The 22,906-nt window shown below is 51.2% G+C and overlaps 8 protein-coding genes across 8 annotated transcripts; 5 read left to right on the plus strand and 3 right to left on the minus strand.

Moving 5' to 3' along the window:
- Window positions 1-218: 218 nt before the first annotated feature.
- On the plus strand, window positions 219-962 carry PtrM4_041920 (LipB, Lipoate-protein ligase B; the record flags this gene model as incomplete). Its single annotated transcript, XM_001937489.1, has 1 exon — window positions 219-962. One exon carries the CDS (start codon window positions 219-221, stop codon window positions 960-962), a length of 744 nt encoding a protein of 247 aa, XP_001937524.1.
- Window positions 963-4,477: 3,515 nt separating this feature from the next.
- PtrM4_041930 (uncharacterized protein) lies at window positions 4,478-6,267 on the minus strand (the record flags this gene model as incomplete). Its single annotated transcript, XM_066104435.1, has 3 exons — window positions 4,478-5,816; window positions 5,875-6,215; window positions 6,262-6,267. 3 exons carry the CDS (start codon window positions 6,265-6,267, stop codon window positions 4,478-4,480), a joined length of 1,686 nt encoding a protein of 561 aa, XP_065958999.1.
- A 235-nt stretch (window positions 6,268-6,502) lies between these two features.
- Window positions 6,503-7,959, plus strand: PtrM4_041940 (uncharacterized protein; the record flags this gene model as incomplete). The annotated part of the gene is made up of 2 exons (XM_001937487.1): window positions 6,503-6,562; window positions 6,613-7,959. 2 exons carry the CDS (start codon window positions 6,503-6,505, stop codon window positions 7,957-7,959), a joined length of 1,407 nt encoding a protein of 468 aa, XP_001937522.1.
- Window positions 7,960-8,915: 956 nt separating this feature from the next.
- PtrM4_041950 (RNA-binding protein (RRM domain)) lies at window positions 8,916-9,943 on the plus strand (the record flags this gene model as incomplete). The annotated part of the gene is made up of 3 exons (XM_001937486.2): window positions 8,916-9,150; window positions 9,202-9,884; window positions 9,938-9,943. The coding sequence occupies 3 exons, from the start codon at window positions 8,916-8,918 to the stop codon at window positions 9,941-9,943; spliced, it is 924 nt and encodes a 307-aa protein (XP_001937521.1).
- Window positions 9,944-12,520: 2,577 nt separating this feature from the next.
- On the minus strand, window positions 12,521-15,059 carry PtrM4_041960 (CDC3, Septin family protein; the record flags this gene model as incomplete). Its single annotated transcript, XM_066104436.1, has 4 exons — window positions 12,521-13,155; window positions 13,204-13,773; window positions 13,820-14,284; window positions 14,336-15,059. 4 exons carry the CDS (start codon window positions 15,057-15,059, stop codon window positions 12,521-12,523), a joined length of 2,394 nt encoding a protein of 797 aa, XP_065959000.1.
- A 2,377-nt stretch (window positions 15,060-17,436) lies between these two features.
- Window positions 17,437-17,804, minus strand: PtrM4_041970 (uncharacterized protein; the record flags this gene model as incomplete). Its single annotated transcript, XM_001937483.2, has 2 exons — window positions 17,437-17,520; window positions 17,580-17,804. The coding sequence occupies 2 exons, from the start codon at window positions 17,802-17,804 to the stop codon at window positions 17,437-17,439; spliced, it is 309 nt and encodes a 102-aa protein (XP_001937518.2).
- A 1,382-nt stretch (window positions 17,805-19,186) lies between these two features.
- PtrM4_041980 (AraJ, Arabinose efflux permease) lies at window positions 19,187-20,595 on the plus strand (the record flags this gene model as incomplete). The annotated part of the gene is made up of 2 exons (XM_001937482.2): window positions 19,187-20,109; window positions 20,166-20,595. 2 exons carry the CDS (start codon window positions 19,187-19,189, stop codon window positions 20,593-20,595), a joined length of 1,353 nt encoding a protein of 450 aa, XP_001937517.2.
- A 1,084-nt stretch (window positions 20,596-21,679) lies between these two features.
- PtrM4_041990 (uncharacterized protein) lies at window positions 21,680-22,774 on the plus strand (the record flags this gene model as incomplete). Its single annotated transcript, XM_001937481.1, has 1 exon — window positions 21,680-22,774. The coding sequence occupies one exon, from the start codon at window positions 21,680-21,682 to the stop codon at window positions 22,772-22,774; it is 1,095 nt and encodes a 364-aa protein (XP_001937516.1).
- Between the last annotated feature and the right edge of the window lie 132 nt (window positions 22,775-22,906).

Consider the following 22,906-nt stretch of genomic DNA (forward strand, 5'->3'; position numbering starts at 1 on the left):
CTGAGGTTTGACCTGGCCATTCACTGATCGCTTCTTGCCCGCCATGTTTTCGGCATATAGAAGAGTCTAGGAGGGAAGTGGGCGCAAAAGGTGCAGTCGCGTCGCGTCACGTCACAAAATCTTTATCGATAAGTCCGATTCGGGAGGATACCGACGGCTCCCTCCGCCCCACGCACCACCCATCGCGATTACTATCAAGCATGTAACACAACGCAGCAATGGCCAGCCCAATGCGGCAAAAGCTCTTTCATATCCATCTTCCCGGTCTGGCTCCCTACGCAACTGCCGCCCGCCTCCAAGAATTGCTCGTTTCCCGCTTCCTCGCCTCGAAACCGCCCTCCAACGCTCCTTCCCCACCACCACACATCATCACCGCAGAGTTCCAACCCGTCTATACCTGCGGACGACGAGAAATCGGCAATGTTTCCCCCGAACAGCAGGCACATTTGCGCTACAATGGCCGCGCAGACTTTGTCGAAGCCATGAGAGGCGGACAAACGACCTTCCACGGCCCGGGACAGCTTGTCGCATATCCCATTGTCGACCTGCGTACACATAAACTCACGCCCCGCCACTACGTTTGTCTGCTTGAGAAGAGCCTGATAGCTACGTGTGCGCGGTTTGGTATCAAGGCCATGACTACGGAGCATACGGGTGTGTGGACGAGCCCGGACGACAAGATTGCGGCCATTGGCGTGCATATGCGGCGGAATATCACAAGTCATGGGGTTGGTTTGAATATCAACACTGACTTGGCGTGGTTTGAAAGGATTGTGGCGTGTGGGCTGGAGGGGAAGCGGACGACTAGTTTTGAGAGGGAGGGAGTGGTTGGAGAGGGGATTGAGAGTGTTGCGGGTTTGTTTGTGAACGAGGTTGGGGAGCGGTTGGAGGGGGTTGATGGTGTTGAAAGGATAGGTGAGGATGTAGTTGAGGACATGTTAAAGAGGAGAGTGTGGGGCTGATGCTGTGTATACCACCTGCTCGTCGCCTTTCGTGTGTTTAGCGCATCATGTTGGACGATTTATTTGACTGGTTTCTATAACCTCTTGTCGAGGTAGCATGTGCCTAGCAGAGCGACCCGGTTGGTCGCTATCAACGCAAGACCACGCAGTCCAGACGTCCTCGAAACTGTTAGTAGGGAAACAACTGGCTACCCCCACAGCTCAGCAGCTTCCGATTCATATGAAAAACACTTGTGAATTGCGACAGATAATCGCCATACTACAGTCTGATTTCGCCATCGACATCTCCATAAAAGGCCCACACAGTGTGTGGTGGATACTGCGAGTGCCATGAGGCGATCAGGTGAGGTGATTGGTATTTCTGGCCATATTCTAGTTGAGCGTTGTAGACCAAAAGGCAGGTGAGTAGTATACCTGCACTTCCAATCACCAAAAACGTTCTAGTCCACTTCGCCTACGCAGAGTTGACGTACATGGTCCACATAAAGTGCCACAATCTTAGATTTACGATCCAAATCTTAGATTGTGATTGAAATCTTACATGTTGGTTGAGATCCTCAGATAGAGTCTGATTCAAATCCTACAGAATCCTGCGACTTTACGATCGGGCATCAATCTCCAATCAGGTCGCCGCAGATTTGCGAGCCCGGCCCACGAGCCAACTTCCGTTGGAACCGGAATCAGGATCTTCATGGGGGTTAGTTCCGCAGATGCATGGTGGTTGGGATAGGGCGTTAATGCGGAGAGGTGAGGGAGGTGGTGCCGGGCGACTGCGGGATTTAGGGTTACAGTGTCATGGTTGGCAGGAGGAGAGCGACAATGTGGGTACCATGCTGCAGAAACAGAATCAGAGGAGCAATTAGATACGGAGCTAAGATACTGGGGCGTTTTGCACTGTTGATTGGGAGGACGTTTTGTTGCGCTAGTGTTGTCAGTTAAACGGTATCTCTAGTGTTGGAATAAGTGGCACTCGGTCTGGTGGGCATGCTGGGTATTGGGTGAAAACTTAGAAAGAGAAATTTAGCTTATTTCGAGCTTCATTGGACACTGTGGTTTCCCAAGGACGCCTGAAAGACTGTGCAGTAGTGGATAGTGGATACTGGCTCTCCTGGGATTGGTCCCGGATTGTCAGCCCCTTGCACACTGGCTTCTTGGCTATCAAAGTGTCTTCCAATCAAGTGGTTCAAATTAGGAACGGCTATTTTGGGTTTGTGTCTTTTGCATGGACAGTCATCTTCGAGGTCTACTTCTGCTTTAGGTGTGGTATTGTGCTCACTTCCAGGGCTAACGTACGCACGGCAAAGCGCCGTGGATCAGTGTCCTTTGATTTTACCTTTCCAGCCGGATGCATGATGATTCAATGAGTTATATCATATCTTGAAGGAGAAGAGGCGAAGAGCTATACGTAGTATATCTTGAAGAGACGAGATGAGCGAAGGAGCTACTGCAATGCCTTGTCAGACCAGGGAAGAAGTGATATTCCTGCCTCTTACGGTCATGTCCGCTATGCATAACAGTTAGTATGCAGATGATCTAGTAGGTTATCGTGACTCGGTTATCATTAATCAGATATAGGGGAAGGGGAGGGGTGGTCAGCAATGTCAGTTTTCCATCTATCACAGGTACCGTAGCTTAACATTGTGACCTTTATGGTCGTGCTCACATGATCATTTCACTCTAGCAGGGATATTGAAGACTGAATCTCGCTCAACAAGCCCCACATACAACGAATTTGACGAGTCACGAAGCTGTATACTGCACACCCTCTTCGCTTACTGGAAGGCTGTGCTATAATCTGAGACACATGATAGTACCGGAACTGCTAGCCGCGAAATCGGTCGCTTACCTACATTAATATGCGCATACAGTATGTAGGGTGGTGGCAGGTGGTAATTCTGCAGCTGCCTCCTGGGGACTGAATAGATCCGAGAGTGTGGTTGATGCACACCGCCATGTGGGTTCCTGCATGTCTCGACATCACCAAGACTCTCTTATCGCGCTCCAAGCGAGAGCTGCTGGAATTAGAATCCAACGCTCGAGGGTGGAGATGTACAGTAATGGAAGGGTGAGTGGCGTTGCCACTGCCGAAAGTGAAGCTGCAGTTGCCACTGACCCAAATGGCCAATTGTACCTGTATGCGAAGTAATTTCTTCACAGTCGTATCATACCCACATGATCTATATTAATCTGTAGCTCAATATGTGTAGGAACATCATATCATTACCGTGTGCGAGTGGCACAGGTTTACCCCGTAGCTGAGATGCCTTGTTACATGTTTGTCTCGTTCAGCACTGCCATTCATGGATGGTCGCCGAGAGCCAAGTTGTGGAGATGATACTACTGCAGGAAACGAAATAATTCTTCAACGGTCTCCACAAGTGTGGAGGCTACAATATAGCTGATATTAGATATTGACAACGCAATCATGATGCTTCAATGGGCATCACATGTGGTACTTTGCTTGCTACTCTGGTTTATCCAAGCGAACCAAGAGTGTTACGCAAGAGGTATGGAGTGTTCTGGCCAGATGAAAAGACGAGTTTGCATACTACGCCGCTGATGTTCGTAATTACATAGACACATGCGCACATGCATGCTTACGTGCTGAGTTTGGCACGTGATGCGGCTCCTTGCGATGACGCAGCGGGCCGTGGTCCTTCCGCAAGAGCAACAGGCACATGAACTATCTTAGAGTTGCTCTCGTCGTCATCATCAGGGGCCCGATGCAGCGGGTAGTGAAACGCACGTTTGCATCGTAAAGTTTACCGAGCGCCCAGTCCCGGAAACGGCGACAGGCTTCGGATCTGGGGATTGGGCTTGAGCCACAATGCGATGCTGATTTGATTTGCGCGAGACTGTACACTGCATCATGGGGGAGCGAGTGCAAGATTAGGAAGGACGGATGCATGCACAGCCTGCACACCGATCAAACACGAACGACACGAGGGTCACAAGAGAAACGCGGTGCTCAAGATGTAAGATGCAGAATCTCGGCTGATTATGGCGCCTGTCTGCATATGCCACTTGGCTTACTGTGGAAAATATGAAGACGGAGCTGAAGCGCATAGAAAGTTACTCCCGGACGGTGAGCGCGGCTAGGAACCTTTTTTCGTCACGTACTACCCCATACTGCAGGCCCAAGAGTCTTACCCAATACGACACATCTACTGGCGCCGCCTCTGGTCTGCATGAATGGTCTGATTTTTGGCTTATCCAACGAACTGCTTGCCGCATGTGGTTGCTAATCGCTTGTTCATCCTCAAGGGCTGGATGACGGAAATATAACGCGCGATTGCCGAAGCCTGTCCACGTAGGCCCTGAGAACTAGCGTAGTACCAGATCTTCACCTTGTACATCCATCTTCTCCATCGACACCAGTGTTGTCATGCCCCATGTGCTGGACATGACAAAGTCATACCAAGTCGCTTGCTGATAGAGTGCAATAGTGTGCAACCGGCCTTGTGTTTGAAATGAAACACCAATAGCTTCGATTCTGCACATGACCGGTAGCTTCCTTAATGTGAACCACCCTGCTTCTGCTCCGCTGCCTCTTCCCATACACATCTAGCGCACATGCACTCACCACCAAGTGCCCCCACGGCCCATTCACGTCGTTCCTTGACCGGTAAACGAATGTCGCAGTAATGACCAAAGACCTCCTCGTCTTTCTTGAGACCAGGACCCTTGTCCTGATCTCTACCCATCCAATCAACCATCTGCTCACGGGTCCAGAAACGCATCGATCCACGCCACTCCCAGGCTACGTTCGGATCACAGCTATGGTTTGCGAGACACCACATGGGATGAACAGCACTAATCTCAGGTTTTCCGTCCAAGCCCTGTTGTGCGGACGCCGTTCCCCGGAACTTCGCATACAGTGCGTTGAAGATCCAAGTGTCGTAACGGTGGCTTTGTGTGAAGATGTTGACATCCATCTTCTCCAGAACATTCAATGGCATGAGGATGTTGTTCTTAAAAGAAAAAGGTAGTGTTTGTGGGACATGACCGAACGGGTTACTCAGACGACCGGACGTGCCTGCTTGCCACGCGACTCCAAGATCCTTGCCGTGGTAGTCACCCCATATGTAACGCACTTCTTTCAACTCGAGTGGGTGAAGGTCCTGAGTTTCGGCCAATGCCAGAGCGCGGAAAAGGAGAAGGGTATAGAGATAGTCTGCCGCCTCGCGCACCGGTACCTTGCCTTGATCCAAGTTGACTCCACAAATTGAGGGGTGATAGTGATCTTGTGCTAGATCGTGGCATTCTTCACTGCAAAAGAAGACTTCATCGCATTCCTCGCATGAGATGATTGCGTCCTTTTGGTCTTCGGAAGTCGAGAAAGGTATACTGCAAGCATCGCAATATGAATCATGGAGCCTTGAGATAGCAGTGAGCAGAGACTTCTCCTCCAAGACCTTCTCGCCCGGGGCTATATCCTCCTTGGCAAAGAGTCCAAGTTGTTTCGTATATTTTGAATCCGGAATTGATCCGTTTGTGGTGTCCGTGGTAGTGAGAACAGGTAGTTCAGCGACCCTCACTTCCAACATCGGGGCTATGTTTGTGAGCTCCTTGTTGAGAAAGTCCAGGCACTCTGTTGAGAACCGGTTTGGTTCGTGATGATTCCAAGGGTACTTCTCGCGGCGAACCAGGCCTTTATCTGGGTACTCTTCTATATTTATATCTTCTAGGGCTTCTCCGTTGTCCGCGAAGTAGGATCGAAGACGGCTCGACAATGTATCATCGTAATTATGGAAGACTTTATCGTCTGGAAACGCCTTTTTTGCACGAGAGATGTAATCAAACGCACTGCGGAAACATCCACAATCTATCAGACACCCAATGAGGGCATCGTGTCTTAGCCACGTCAGTAATCGCTTCCTATGTGTATAGATTTATCTCGGCGCTTACATACGCATTCTTCGACCATCGCGTTTGTGCCCAGGCCGCGATCTCGTCATCTTCAAAAGACGTAACTTCCTTCTCAGAATCTACAGCTACATCTCTCATTTGTTCAGTGGCGATGTCCGTTCGCGCCGCCTCCAGGGCGTCGTCATGGTATTCGCCTTCCTGAACCACTTCATCAATCAGAATCAAGGCTTTGTACGCATCTCCTGCCGCGAGGTCAGGATATCCAAGATCTCTATATGCTTTTGCAAGTCTGAGACGATGCAATATGCTGTAAGGCTGATCAATTGTGGTCTCTTGCAGCCCAACTAGCTCTCGTGTTAAGCGTTCGCGTAGGACATTGGATTTCTAGGAAAGTCAGGTTGACTGTGAAAACCATAGTAAGATGACTTGCCTGCATCTCGAATGAGGAGCCCGATCAATGAATCAATCAATCCAAACTCAGCGTCGCATATTTTCCACAAAATATTCGTCACGGTGCCATGTGCCCACCCTCGTATCGATAAGCTAATTAGCCCCACTTCACTTTGCCCTCGTTAGAACATCATCAACTTCTACGCTCTACATATCGACACTTTTATCACCTACAACTAACTGGTAGTGAGGGTTCTTGTGAAACACAGATATCAGCAGTCATGCTTCCATCTGCGGCCGAACTTGTTGCGCGTTTTCTAAGAGCTAGTGGATATACTGAGGTGACGTCGTCCCTAATTGGAAAGGGTGACAATCACTAACGCTCCTGTAGACGCTGAATAGCTTTGTTCAGGAGGCCGAATTGCCTTCTGATATCGGAGCAGCTTCCGATAGTCTCGTCACCATCGAGTCTATTCTGGAAGAGAAGAAGAAGTTCGACCTCAGCCTCAGCTTCGAGAAGCTCGGTGTCGATGAAACGAATCAGGGATGGGCCATCCACGCACCAGTCACCCCGAAAGTCGTGCCGTCCCTACCAAGTCGGTCGAATATACTGAGCATATCAGTGCTCGATCTCAAGCTGCCATCAGTAACAGAGATCAAACAGTATGTTGGCGTCACCACTGCTGATCGACAACTACACTTGATGGATCCAACGACAAATTCGCTCGATGTTGTGCACACATTCTCCGGTTTTCAGGATTCGCCGACACTGGATCTTGTAGCTGTGGATTCAACACATCTGCTAATCGCCTCAATGTCCGGAAAGCTGACGCTATTCGACACTGTCAACAACAGGATATTAGAGGAACGCAAAGATCATTCAAAGTATCTAGTCAAGCTCTCAATGTGGTCTTCCAATGGCAGCTCCATACTAGTTGCTAGTTCAGGATGGGATGCTAAGATAATACTATATCAGATGGATGTCAGCGCCGAGAAACCACAGCTTGGAGATCCAATAGCAACGTTGGATTTGCCAAGCATTCCAGAATCGACTGTATTCGTCACCTTGCCCGGGGATGGGACTCCAGCTCTGGTAGTCGCTCGGAGAGATTCTACGTTTCTACACTATTACGCTGTACCCAGCCCAGAGTCACTGGCTTTCACTCTGATTGGCAAGCAGAACCTTGCTCCACACTCTAATGCTTGGATTGCATTCACACCATCAGACATACAAATCTGTCCCACAAACCCACAGCTAGCAGCCATCGCTACCTCCAGTACGCCGCATATGAAGCTACTGATAGTGAAGCTACTACTCCCTCCCACATATTCCTCAATGACTGTCACGGAAGCTAGTTTAGCCATGGAAGTATCCGTGACACAGGCGTCGCAAGCACGAGCTGAGCTAGCCACTGCAGATAAAGAGGAAGCTGCTATATTAGTCAACGTTTCCACTCTAGCGCCACAAACGGCTTATTCCACTCCACGCCTAGTTTGGCGCCCAGATGGTACAGGTGTTTATGTGAGCTCGGATGACGGAGTAGTCCGCGGCCTTGAAGCAAGGAGCGGGAAACTCATTTCTTCCCTACATGCACACGAACCAGGGTCAAAGTTGCGATGTCTCTGGGCGGGTTATTTGACGGGGACCGCTACTCAAGTTTCAGACGATCAAAGCAATACCGAATACTTGATAAGCGGTGGCTTTGATCAGAAGCTCATCGTCTGGAGTCCTTCTTAAGCGAATTGTATATGCTACTATCATGACTAAGTCATATTTAAGATATTGGAGATATTTTGAAACACAGAACTTGTGGAATTACAGTGAAGTCACTACTAGCAATGTCATTTTCACAGATCCTGTAGGCGATGAGTGGTGGTCCCTGTTGTGAAACGAATGCAAGAATAAGGTGGACATGACAGCTCCCGAAGCACGCCGAACGAGCTGCAGCCAGCAAAACCTCATGTGCCAACGACATTCAATATCATGCCTAAGCCATTAAGAGTGGTTATTGCAGTTTACACGCTTCATATGCCGAATTGAGACTAACGATAATTGCTTTTGTTTGGCTAGCTGAGGATGACTACAGTACACAAGACGGAAGGCAAGGACAGGGCTCTGCGCATGTCGTTGAAGATGATAGCACTTAATGACGTTTACATTTTACAGGTATAGTAATCCTTTCCAAGAAGCGTGGCGTAAAGATGCAGGTGTCCAGGACGCATACGCCATGCATCCTATTCCAGGGTATCTCACCACGCACCACACGCCACACAGGAGTTCGTGCACCCAGTGCGGGTGAATCGAAATAGTACGAGATCTAGACGGGGAGCGGGTAACAGTTCCTATAGGCTACACATCTCGATGTCCAGCCATTCTATCCAGCATCCCGACCTAGCCATGTTTCGAGAGAACGATGGCTCAGCCAATATGGCAGTCGGACAAGACCACTGAAACGAGGTATTACTTGAATAATCCGCGGAAGAATAACTATAAGTATGGAGCCGGTGCAACTCGATCACCGATCTATTTCATTCCATTCTTGAGCAAATAATTCAATCTTCGATTGTACGCACACGGAAAACAACAGTTTGGTAGCAAGATATATTTACAGAATCATTTTTGCACCTCATCACGCTCTGGTTGCCATTTGTACTTGGGCGCCACTTCTCTATCACACATATCTATTTACTGCAATGTCTTACGGAAGATCTTGGAAGGAAGGTGAAGGGGATTTCCTGCTCGTAGTATCTGGTACCACCCGCTATGCACCCTACTTGACCGGATGGCAAGAGTTCAAAGACCATCTTCGAAAAGTGGTCAAAGAACAGCCGGGTTGGGCTGATGTGTACTCAAGCCAAGGCCAACGGCGAGGAGAAATGCAGGGGTGGTGTCGGCTCAAGGACAAGGAAGACGCGGATGCTGTGTACAGTAAGAATCACTGGGCGATATCAACGGCGAAACTTGGCTAATCCACTTCAGAGGTCTACTACCGAGCCAAAGGCATGTTGGTGCACGTGTGGGAGACGAACCGCAAGGGTGAGGGTTACCGACTGATGCGATGCAATTGTTCAACACTGTTCCCTGAGTTGCCCGACGGTGGTCATTCCTCACAGCATTGCGGTATTGATATTGGAAGAGTCAATCAGTTGGGCGGCAGCAGAGGAGCCACTACAATGGTACCGACGCCATATACCACAGCACAGTCCAGGTACTCGACTGGGATGTATCAGCAGGGCTATGCTTCTCAGCCGCCCTTATACAATATTGCCCCAGTCTACCCGGCCTATGCTTTGCCATCGCCACCTATCTACTCGACGAGCACCAACGGAATGCCGGTAAACGTCCGAGGTGGGGCAATACTTACCGAAGCTCGTGGTATATTCATTCGCAACTTGAGTTACAAGTGCACCCCTCAGGATCTCAATGGATTGCTCCTTCAAACTGTCGGATATCCCATCGATATCCAGTTCCTCCGCGATGGCAAGACCGGCGTGTTCAAAGGTGTGGCAACCGTCAAATTTGCATCCAAGGAGTTGGCGCAACACGCGGCAAATACGCTGAATGGCAGGGATCACATGGGACTGAAGCTCCACGTGCGCATGGACGTCGATACTACGGTTGTAGGACGAGCTGAACCCATGGTGGTAAATGGGTCGTACACGGTAAGCTGAACCAGACCCCCCCTCAAGGTTGATCGGTCTCTGACAAGGCACAGCAGTGAAACTTAGTAATTCAAACCGGCCTTTATCTCGGGCTTAACGGTTTCCAGGGTGAATGCAGGCGTCAAACAAGGGTCAAAGACACGGCACCCACATGGACGGGCAAGGATGAGGCATGGTGAAAAGGCGTCGTTCCACCACGTTATTTCAGTGGCAGAAATTGTTCTAGTAGCAGCCCACGATTCATGATATAGCTATTGAATAACGTAGAAAAAGTATGGCAACAGGGCGTTGCTTCATCTCGGCAATCTCGAATCGTGTCTTGAATCCTGATGTCGTTGTGGCTAAACCAGCCCAAGGCAATGGTACACAGGGCACATGAGACATGGACCCCAACATTTCTTTTTCTGCTCCTTGTACATAATACCATCTTAGGCAACTGATGTCAACCGTCATACGAGGCTCAAGAAGAAGCAAAAGTTCCATTTTCCCGAATCCCTGGTTGGCTCTAGACTTTCGCCAAGGTTACATCACCATATTCTCTATAAGCCCTTTATTCGACAGCATGGCTGCAGGCCAAGTAACGCATGCTGTCGCCCCCCCCTTTTTTTTAGCGCGACAGCTGCACAGCACGCCATCCTCATGGAAGACCCTAAGCGCCGGTCTTCTACCAGTTACCACAACCATGCTATGGGTACGGCTACACGTGTGACCAGATCCTCGGGTCAACCTTGGCTCGATATGTCACACAACAGGCTGAAGACACTTTGATCGAACAGCCGAAATGGGGGGTCCACCATCTCCGGCCCCCAAATCCGCAAAAACTGCCATGACACAATAAAGCTCCGCGACGAGCAGGCAAAAAAGCACGATGAGACAGCCCTACAGCAGTGAGCCACAGGGCTGAAGTGTACATTGCGTCAACAGGGCAAGCGGAACAAGAAGATGGCATGTTGTCGTATCACGCATATGCATCCACGCATGTGGTGCAAAAAAAGTGCAACATGGCCAGCGCCCCCAAGCCAGCGGGCGATATCGATCAAATCCCCACATAAAGCGGTCGAGGGGTTCCACTAGCGTAAGATCGATTATCATACCATCCCATGTCTCAATACTCGACGCCTAGATCTCGGCAACGCATCTCAACACGCGGGTGGGCAGCGCGGCCGGCGAGGCCACCACTCGACGTCCAGGCCCGTTCCGCGCTTCCGCGCTGCCGCGCTGCCGCCCCCCCATGGGCTGCATCATCTACAAGACACAACCCACCGAAAGCACGGTGCGTGTGCGTGTGCGTGAAATGCATGCAAAGGGAGGCTTGCCTTGGCTTGATGAAAGGCGGTTCCACATTAATCTTACACACCATGATTTCCCGATTCTCATACTTTCCTACCCACATCATCGGTACAGGTCGTCATCACCCTTCATCTCCATCCACCGTGACCGTCGTTTGTCATCATCATCATCGTCAACAAAATCATGCAACACTACCCTGGTGTTAGCGTCGACCGGGAAAAATGCAACAGTGGGTTGGGCTTGTTGACCCCCGCGGTGGGTGCGACAAGCGAAGGGGCTCCATCGCTGGGCGCGGGCTGTATAACCATAATGGGTCAAGGACGCCAGATCTAGAGGACGTGTGACAGTGGGACTGTGATCGAGATCGCATCATCGCGTCCAGGTGAGGTATTTTTGGGGGGATGGAGAGTGGGTTTACTACCCACATGGACTCGGGTATGAGAGCCGTAGCAAATCCGACTCTCGCCTCACCTCTAAGAGGTGTTTGAGGCTCGTGGGAAGTAAATGACGAATAAAAGATGGGGATACCAGGGTAGCTACAAAGAGGTGAGTTGGCTGAAATTATACTAGGTTCCAGGAGTGCAATCTGGGGCTGAAAGGACGATTTGGTACCAGTCAAAGGGACATATGCCAACTTCGCAATCGCAAGCCCAATCACTACTCAAACACAGCCCAACACCCTGGCACGCCAACACGCACGACAATGAGCGATTTAACAACATTCAACGCAAGGACCCGGAACCCCTTTCTCCCGAATCAATCCGCATCACTCTTCCCTGTCCACCACCCCTCTATACGCATCATCACCAGCTTGCGGGGGTGTAAGCATACGATTAGGAAGTAGGACCCGTAGCTAATCTCAGATCCACCGTCCATGTCAGGGATGTGTGTGATCTGTCAGCATAACAGACCCCCCTCGCGTACGTAGGTATACGTATTCAGCTTCTGAAACGCTGCGATATGTCGAGTTACATCATTGACTTTTGGAAGGATTTGGGCGGCACATACAACGTGCCTCATCACGTCTGCTCCCGTCTGAAGATTCTTTGAAGACACGATACCCAGACGATTGTAATTCTCAAGCTGGAACTCACACTACTTGTCATAGATTCCCTAAATCGTATAGGGTAAAAGCCAGCCTCATAGAAGTAATGTGTAGATATCAGACAGTAAAATGTATTCAATATAATATTCCACTACTTCAATAACATCAAAGCTCAGATAGCATGGGTATACCGAGCAACCACAGCAAACACCTTTACACCGGCACTTTCCATCACTGACTCTCTCATCTGATACCTCTGGCTTTCCCGGTCACAGATCAGGGTACATGAATCGTATCATACCTAATCCGTACCAGTGATCCAAGCCCACCAGTTCTGTGGTGATCCCGTCTCGATACCACAAGCTCTGATGACTGCCACAACGACAGCACCTACCACACTCATACCCCCCAATACCTTGACGAGCACGAAGCTCCGCCGCCTTATTTCATCACTAAAATCGCATAGACCCAAGGGGTCTCGCGAGTCTAGTCCGACAGCTTTGGCATACCGCTGACCGACTTTGCTACCTTTCTCGTCACCGTGCCTGACTACGGCCCATTCGGCTCTCGGAGTTCCATCGGGACATGCAACAATTGTACCTCTCGACACCTCTTCTCCAACGCGTTCGAGCAGCCACTTTGCTCGTTCGTTGCTCTGTAATTCTTCAAACCTGTCTTTTTCGTTGCGTCGACTGCGTTGCAAATCTGTTGCCCATCTTGCTATCCTAATTTCACTGAAGCGTTGATCGCCTTGCATGGACTTGTTGTATTTCGCCAGTGAAAAGCTGCCCGGCGGCTCGAGAGCCTCGGAATTGGCTAGTGATGCAGAAGATAGGAGTGGGGATTGTAGGTTGGAAGGGTAAAAGGGCGATCCTGACCCTGGCACTAAAACACCTGATGGTGACGCGGCAGAGAAGACCGAGGATGCGAGAGACGCTGAGCGAAAAGTTAGCTTGTGCAGATACGAAGGAGATTCGGCCTTACTATTCATAGTAGCTCCATTGAGGCCCACAGAAGCCATGGTTGGGCTACGCGGGTGCGTTATACCTTGCATAATGACCGAATCGCCCGGCAGCCTTGTCCTTCGCCGCCAGGCTAGGAACTTCTTTGCTGCCGAATGTCGAAGCCAGGCAATAGACTCAGGGTCAAAGACCTTGTGTACCAATGCTCCAAGTTCAGAAGGAAGCAGAGGCTGTACGTAGTCGGGCGACATGAGGAGTGATGCATCCATGTTATCATTGTCTGGCCCAGAAGTTGAAGAGACGGCATAGGGATAAGTGGGAGTAGTGTAGGGGTATGAAGCTGCCTCGCTTGATGCCCCAGACGCTGAGATTCCGACGACGGGAAGACCTTGCACAGCGAGCAGCGCATCATCCATGGCCTCGCCAAAGAAGAAAGGCCTGAGAGCGGTTGTCTGGAGCCGAGCGAGGATTGAGGTCTTCAATGCTACAACTTCCTGTGCAGACAGCGTATCCGATTTGGCAATGACTGGAATGACATTGGTGAGATATGACAGTCGCTGCATATAGTCGATGTCCTTTGTGATATCCTTGTCTGTTTTATGTTAGTATGATAGCAAAACAGCGGTGCTATAACATACTGGGTGGTAGTAAGTAGATGACAATGTCTACTAAGACACCGCCGCTACCACTGACGACTCCAAGGGCGTCATTGTCTTCCAGTGTCGTTACCGAAGACGTTTGGAATAATAGCGACTCAACATAGTCCACTACCAAGTTCATGTCATCCTGTTCCGTTGGTCCGTGACAGTACCCAGGAGTGTCTACGAAGCAAATGTTCCTCTCTAAGACGGTGTCGGTCCCGCTCTTTCTCCTTCTCAGTACACGACTCTCTTCGATATCAGCCCACCAATGAGGGTAAGGCTTCGTGCTGGCATGGGTTTCGGTCACGCGCGTCGTGCCTGCATGTCCTGCCTTTCTTGTTCGAGATCTGGACTTTGGTGGTCGTGATTGCGCGATTAAGGGTGAGGGTGACAGCGGGTCTACGTGTACAATGTCTTCACAGGCCTGGACGATGGAACGAATGAGAGACGACTTGCCAAGGCCTACAGGATGTTGTTAGTATAACCTCTGTATATGGCAGGGGTATTGCACACCTGTCTCGCCAGCAACCATGACTTTCAGCTTGCCCATGGCTTTACCTCTCGTCGTAAAGGGCCTCCTCGTTGGCATTTGCATCACAGGCATTACAAGCTGTGGGAAGCTGGATGGTGCCTGTTCTATCTCTACTGACTCTTCATCCTCACCACCTGAGGAAACGGCTTGGCTCGCGACATCGTCCATGGCAAACTCTTCGTCAGACAGCTTGAGTGATGTTATGGAGGCTGACCTGGGCGTGCTAGACAATGCAGACAGGGGGTGTGGGGAGGGTATCTCAGCACCGGGTAGCTTCAAGGGCGTAGATGAGCCATGGGCAGAATAGCCCCTCTTCAGCTTCCGAGCCGCATCTGCCTGGAATTTATCCAGTTGTGGCACCGAGTTTGTTGACGAAGTATGCGAAACCGACCCCGAACTCCTTGCGCTGTGGTTTCCCGTCTTGCTCGCCTTCACTGGCTCCTTCGCAGGTACTGTGCTCTCTGGACCGAAGGCAGCCTCCAATGTGTCTGCGAGACTCTGCACTCCATATGTCCCATCTTGGTACCTTGCCGTCGAAGACGCAGCTTGGGGAGGAGTCATGGGCTGTTCCACCTCGTCGGCGCGCTTCATGACGAAGGTAGTGGGGACATTGCTCCATGGGGCGACGGCATGGTCGACGCTTGACTTGCGAGATGGTGGCTTAACAGCCGGAGTGAGGGCGTCGCCGCCCAGTTGCGGCCGCATGACTGGAAATGATCTTGGGGCATGTGTCGCAAAGCGAGCAGGACAAAGATACTTGGGGGAGGGAGACTTGCTCAGGCTCAATAGAGGCCCAAGTCCCAAGTCCCAAGTCGTGAGGTGATGCGCGTAACGGCCCCGCCTTAGCCCCGCGACGAGCTACCTACTGCTACTCTTAGTTTGGCAAGATCCTTTGTGAGAGTGGAGCGCAAAGCAGAGAGCTCGTGTCTTGATGTCGGGTGACAAGCGTCAAGATACTGAACATGAACAAGACGTATGCACGAGACGGCATGAGAGATGCAACGCCTCCAAGCTGGGCTGGTGCTGATGCAGCCGGCATGCAGGGTGCTATTACCCCTTCTCGAATCAGACGCCACCGGCCCGTGTCGCACTATCAGCTGACTGACGTTATCGGGACTACCTCCCGCTATAGACATCACACATCAGACCAGGTCTGGTAAAGCAAACATATGTGCACATCTTGTGTACTGCTTTCATACTACAACATGGCACCATCATCTTGCTCAGTCATGTCTGATCATCTTGTCGCTCATGCCATCCATATACTGACCCCAGCACCGGAACCCATTACACTACATGTCATAACGTCCCAGTCCGTACATCCGCCCTCGAACCATCAGATAGCCATCCCTATATATTAGCTGACCAGAAATTTCCGCACCCACAAGGGAATACATTTCGAACACGGAGTTGAAGGAACACCCCCGACGACAGAAAGGAAACATGCAAAAAATGAAACCGCTCGCTATGCAAGGGCTCAAGACCCCAAGGACGAACGCGCGTGCGCCTACACTTTTCCTCGAAATGAAATGACTTTTATACAAGCGCTGAAAGGGGGTCGAGTACAGTACATAGCTGAAGCCGTCAGTCGTTAGGCCGTCGAGTCAAACAAAGTTCATAAAAGGATTCGGATTCCATCTCAGGAAGGTATGAATGTGAATGAAGAAGGATAGGAGAAAAAAAAGCCTGTCACGGAAGCGCTGTTCTTCCTTTATGCCTCTTGAGGCGCGCCACCGCGACCCCCACGCATGGGACCGCCTCGACCGCGCGGTGGGAAGTTTCCACGGGGTGTCTGGCCCATACCACCACGGCCACGGGGAGCACCGCCGCGACCGAAGCCTCCACGGTTGAACTGGCCAGGGTTGGTGCGGCGTTCTTCGACCTTGATCTCAATGCCGTTGATCGTGTGCGGGTTGGCGGCGACTGCGGCCTGGAAGCCAGCGGGTGTCTTGAAGTCGACAAAGGCACAGTTCTGGAACTTGTTAGTGAAATCATGGTTAGGATGGAACTGTTACTCACCTTGCCCCGGCTGATGTCAAGGTACTCGACCTCGCCAAATTTGGAGAGAGCAGCCTTCAGTGCACCATCCTCGACTTGGCTGTACACGTTCTTGATGTAAGCACGCTTCTGGTCGGGATCGGCGGCCGGCCCAGCGTTTTGGGCACGAGATTGCTCTTTCTTGTGCCCGGTAGCTGTTTGCCAGCCAGCAGCTTCACCCTGGCTTGTTGCGGGAGACTGTTCACGGGCAGGTGCTGAGCTTTGGCTGGGAGCGGCCGCTGCGGCGGGGGTGGGGGCGGCAGCAGGGGCAGCAGCCTTGGTCTGACTGGGAGCTTGCTGGGAGGCGGGGGCATTGACGACTGGGGTGGCGACCTTGTGTGCAGAAGCGGCAAGGCTAGCCCATGTTCGCGGCGCGGAGGGCTTCGGGGGGGCAGAAGGCATTGCAACGGGTGCAGCCTTCTGTGCGGCCGGGGCAGGCGTGGGCGCGGCAGGCTTCTCAGCCTCGACGGTCTCTTCAACTGGGGCCTTGGGCTCCTCAACCGTCTTCTCTTCAACAGCAGCAGGTGCCTCTTCCGCTGCGGGCAGTTCAACCTCCTCAGGTACCTGCTGGGCCGGGGCAGCAGGCGCAACCTCGGGAACAGCAGGCTCCTCTTGCGCGGCCTCCTGCAGCTTCTCGTCCACCTTGTTCAAGTCCTCTTCGCTGGTCGCCACCTCATCGCTCTTGTTAAGGTCGGCATCCTCTGGGACGGCGGCGGTGGGAGCTGGCTCAGTCACGCCATTGGCAGGCTGTGCCTGCTCCTGCTGCTCGTCGTCCTGCTCGGGCTCCTCGGCAAGGTAACGGAAGATATCATTGAGGACAAAGTAACCATTGGTCTGCTCAGCCAGAACGAAGGTCTGGACAAAGCGCTTGTGCGGCTGGCCCTGGTTGGAGATCTCACCAATCACTTGGATAACGATGTTGGCATCGGAGCCTTGCGAGTCGACGTTGGTGACACGGACTTTGGTGTCTTTGAAGTCCAACTCCTTGATGCGCTCGTTGATAGCCTATGCCCATGTCAGATGGCTTGGCTGTAGCTCGCAAGTGTCAACATACCTTCTGGCCTTGGCAGACGTTGACCTTGTCCTCCTCGACACCAGAGACGTACTGAGAGCGCTTGTTGTAGAAAAGCTGTAGTTGGCATCAGTCGCGTGTCCGCAGAGATAGCCATTGGCATGCGTGTGGCTTACGTAGAGTTGGTTGGGGTTCTTGCTCAAAGTGGTGTAGTACTGCTCGACAAAGTACCAGCCGACTTCATCCTTGGGGATCTCCGAGGCAGCTGCTTGTTGTGCGGGCTGGCTGGCGGTTGGTTGCTGCGAGGGTGTGAAGTTGGAGGCGCCGGTCGAGTAGCTGTTCTCATACGCTTGTGGCGCGTAGTTGCCGTTGACGGGGCCGGATGGTTCGGTAGATGCCATTTTGCGTGGGTTGGAGAGCGGGGGCAGAGCGACTATAAACCGACAGCTGCGACAAGTTGCCTTGACTCTGCGCGACGTATAGCGGGGGGTGAGTTAGGTGAAGGTAGAGACGGGCGTCTAGATGCTAATTTCGCAACCCAGCGTCAGTAAACTTGGGCGTCGTTGCAAGGTGCAGCGCGCCTACCGAGCCGTGGTGAGAAGGATGGGCGGGAAATGCGTGCGGAATTGAGGTTTCGCTGTGGGACGAGGATAGATGGCGCCGAATCGGACAAATGGCCGTATATACGAAGCTCTCGCGGGGATGAGAGAGAGATGAATTTGTCTGGCTATGGTCAAAGGCAATGGGAGAGCGGTTGTTTGTGCGCGTGCAAGCAAGATGGGAACCAAACTCATTCGGATGGCAAAATGGAAAGCACGCGAATCAAGTCTGTGCGTCGGCGGCCCAATCAAGCGAACATGTCCTGCGCCTATCCGTCAGACGCCCCAACCGTCGACCACCTACAGTACGGTACTGTGAACCACCCACCTGGAACATGGAACATGGCCTTTGTAATGTGCGAAGCCGCTGCGACGACTTGTAGACAAATCATGCTTCTTCATCGTCCCTCGTTTGCTCATCCGCCGCCATCATCTGTGTTCCGGTAGAAGAAACAAACCTGCCTCAGGCAGCATATTTTGCATAGTTGGTGTGCACCCACGGGGTATTGGTTGCAGCAGACTGGCATCGGCTCGCTATTAAGCATTAAGCAAAGATGATGGCATTCAGCTCCGCTTGGCCCTACTTTCAGACCCCTAACCACCTCTAATCGTCTGAGCAACAATAGTATCATGACTACATCTCCACACCGGTACCATGGCACCTTTTCTAGTCAAGCCGAAACTTGACGACAAGCAATCATTCAGGACCATTAAGCCTGTGTATCGGACTTCCGTACCGCCATCTTGATCTTTCTCCGATATGCCCGACTCGCGCGGCACCCGACACCTAAAACCGACCTGTCCGACCCATTTTTGATGCACCTTTTTTATTCTGTTTTCAAGGCCGTGTCAGGCCTTTGTGCGTTCGAGGCCACTTTAAAATATTCCACCAGTGGACACCTCTGCAGTGACGTCGTGTCGGCGGATTCCTCGCGCCCCGACGCGCGCGAAGATTTCGGAAGGATGTAGTCGAGACCCCTGTTCGGTGTTCAATCAGGCCGACCCAACCCAGTCCTACGCCGCATGTGCAAGCACTAGTGTGTTATCAAAGAGAGCATCATGCACTTCTTGGTAAATCAAGCCCACAGACTGTCTGCTTAAATAAGAGAGCTGTCCCCTTGGCTTTGGTTACTCAGACACTCATACAACTCCAAATCTTGTCCTGACAACATCCGTCTTTCACCATGTCGCAACCGGCAAGCTCAACAGTGTCCATGCACGAGAAGGACGACCAAATACCACACACCGATGTTGAACAGCCAATTGCATCCATGGACGACAAGCATCTTGATACGGCTGCGCCTACAGCTGTGAGCCCTTTCGACCCAAGCCAGTACCCTGACGGCGGAAGAGATGCATATCTTTGTCTTCTTGGCGCCTTCTGCTGTCTCTTTTGCTCTTTTGGGTGGCTCAACGCCGTTGGTGTATTCCAGAGCTACTACCAGCGAAACCAACTCCGAGAATACACGCCTTCAACCATCGCCTGGATTTCCTCGCTCGAACTTTTCGTCATGTTCTTACCTGGACCCATCGTCGGTTTCGTCTACGACAACCACGGCCCCAAGTATCTCTTGTTTGTCGGTACCTTCTTCCACGTATTCGGCCTCATGATGACCAGTCTCTGCACCGAATACTGGCAATTCGTTCTCGCTCAAGGCATCTGCAGTCCCCTGGGCCTCAATTGTATTTTCCAGGCAGGCACAAGCACCCTCCCCACATGGTTCTTCAAGAAGAGAGGTCTGGCATACGGCGCTATGGCTGCTGGAAGTGGTTTGGGCGGTATTATCTTCCCTATCATGGCATCGCACTTGATCCCAAAGGTTGGCTATGGCTGGACAATGAGGGCGATTGCCTTCCTCATCCTAGGCATGATGATCATCGCTATCTTCACTGTCAAATCTCGGCTTGCCCCGACACCGAGAGCGTTCGAGTTGAGCGTATTCTTGGAGCCCTACAAGGACACTCGCTTCGTCCTCCTCACTGCTGGGTCCTTCATGTTCTTCATGGGCATTTTCATTCCCATAAACTTCATTGAGGTACAAGCCATGTCGGACGGAATGTCTAATCGCTTGGCTGGCTATCTCTTGGCTGTTCTCAACGCCGCCAGGTAAGCATTTCCTCGATTATGCCTTCATGCACAGTACATATGCTAACCATCCTCAGTATTTTCGGTCGTGTCATCCCCGGTGCTCTTGCAGACAAGGTCGGAAAGTTCAACATGCAAGCCTTCTGGTCCTTTGTATCCGGCATCCTAGTCCTCAGTCTCGGCATCACCGCCTCCAACAACGCAGCCTACATTGCCTTCGCTGGCTTCTACGGTTTCACATCCGGCGCTTGGGTTTCCCTTCTGCCCGCCCAGATCGCTTCCATCTCCAAGGTTGAGCAGATTGGCACACGCGTTGGAGTCATCTTCGCCACCATGTCGTTTGCGGGTCTGATCGGTAACCCAGTTGCCGGCCAAATCATCATCAAGAACAAGGGCGAGTTCTGGGGCCTGAACGTCTTTGCAGGTGTCATCCTCCTGTCTGGAGCAAGCATCTACTTGGTGGCTCGTATGCACATGGCGAAATGGAAGCTTGCTGTTAGGGTTTAAGACCTTTTGCGCTATTCGCTACGTATTTACGAACTCCTATCCGCCCCTCCATACTTGTTTCAAAGCGCACTTGTTGCTTTGGTAGACTGCATCTTCACGGCTCCGGTAGCCTTGTTGTCGACGATTATCCTCAGTATCTTTTTTTAATAAAGCATCACAGCGTTCCTGTTTTCCATTATATCTCCTAGAGAAAGTAAGACCGAAAAGCCTCGGTAGAGATTATGTAATCGATAGTTGTTCGGTTTGGTACGCCAAGTATGGGTACCGTAGTACTGTGGAGGATATGATAGAATTTCCTCTCCTGTACATCCATGGCACATGGCATAAAAGCAATTCAATAGAAAATGATACCTTAACTGGACCTTTGGGTTATTACTGTAATACTGAGATTTACGATCAGTGTGCATGTTGAGTCCCTGTCGAGAAGGCAAGTACGATAGAGTCAGGATCATTGGAAGGAAGGCGACCGGACAGTCATTCGGCAGTCCCATGGGAAAGTACTCCACTAAACTACTCTGGGACACGCTTTAGCCCTGTCCCTCGCGGCACACTGTATAAGTACTTGCGCTATCACTCCCCCGCTCCTTCTTCATGCTCGCCCTGTTCGCTAATAGATATTTCGATTCTACACATTTGCACCACCGAAAATGTCTCTAGCAAGGCTCTCTACGAGCTTGACGTTCACATCGTAGAGTACTGCGACTTTGAATCTCAGCTTACCCTCTGCTCTGTATCCAAATATTGGCGCGGTCTCGCAGAGCCTTACCTCTATAGCAAATTACGCTTCACGATCGACGAACATGAGCAGATGGAACTGCTGATGCTGACCCTACTGAAGCGACAAGATTTGGCGAGATATATCAAGAGTTTCCATCTTGCACCATCAATCATACCTGAACATGAGTTCAGTAATGAACAGATGTTCCAAGAGACGGAGCAACGAGAGCGTCAGCGGCTAGTGGTGCGCGAGAAATCTCGGGCTCTTCTACCTAAGATGCAGCAAATCATCGGAACTGCCTGACCTAACCTTCACCCTGAATTAGTCGCGTATTCTTGGTTACTTCACATGGGTAAAGCTACGAACATGATCAACCACACGCTCGCCCTCATCTTGACCCTCGCGACAAATCTTGAAGATATCCAGGTGCAAGCACGGAGAGAAAACAACGGTAGTCTGGTATCCACACTCCTTCAATATTACCGAACGGCTGAAGAGGTTGCTAGCCGGAATTCCTACCCGTTTTGCAAGTTGAAGAATCTTGTTTCATGGTCTTCAAAGTTTGAAAGAAGAGATCACTGGATCGAACCTGCACCCGCTTTTTCATGGATACCGATGCCAGTCAAGGCAGATACTTGCAGCCTGCACGGCTTGAATATGACTTGGATCGAATATCCGGTTTTGAAGGAGAATCTGTATCACCCGTCGCTGAAATGGCTGATAAGTGTACCCACTTTCACATACATCACGGCGATGCACCCTGGGTTTACACCGATGCTACGTGTATTCGAAATGAATGAGTGTAACTCGGATACTATGGATTTTCTAGACATGTTTGGTTCAGTATATTTCCGAAACCTGGAGATCCTACGACTCACCAAGCTTGGTTTGTCACATACCAGATGGTACAGGGGTATCAGAATGAACTGGTCTAACTTCGGTCGCTTTTTGGGTAAGTCCCCTCCCAAGCTGAAAATGCTTCAAGTGTCTATCTCCTGGGATTTGCCGGGATATTTTTGGTACGCCAGGGAAAGGCCTAGGGACCTCGAGGTATCCGCGGGAGCTCTGAACGAGATTTTGAATCTCAACCACCTTACCATGGATATTGGAATGTTAGTCCATTCGTTCGCGGAGAATGCTTGCGACGAGCTTCTCAAGCTTCCAGTAACAGTACTTCCACAATGCCTGGAGCACTTTACTATCACCAATGTCAATCTCGGGTTCCTTCGCCGTGTCGTGGCCGCGTATACAGCATCAGAGCGCCGCAATGTGTTTGGCCAGCTGATGACAGGCCTTCCCCACTGCCACTATTTCACCGTTGAGACGTATCGAAAACCCTCTGACTGGACTGTCGAAGCCCTAAAGTTGATTGGTATCGACCTGTACAAGAGCGGGGTGGAGCTTGCGCTATGGGTGCGGCAAGACAACGGTGAAATTGAAAAAAACGATCGTCTTGTTTAGGAATTTGCTCTTGTAGAGACGATCCCTAAAAAAAGTCTTCTATGCGAGTCGGAAAGCATACTGCATATGTACCTTGGATTTGGTGGTCGAGCCGGCAACTAGCCCGAGCCGAGGTATGATGAGCCGACAGGC

Source organism: Pyrenophora tritici-repentis, chromosome 10 (assembly GCF_003171515.1).
Source record: "Pyrenophora tritici-repentis strain M4 chromosome 10, whole genome shotgun sequence".
In the NCBI taxonomy this organism is placed as follows: domain Eukaryota; kingdom Fungi; phylum Ascomycota; class Dothideomycetes; order Pleosporales; family Pleosporaceae; genus Pyrenophora; species Pyrenophora tritici-repentis.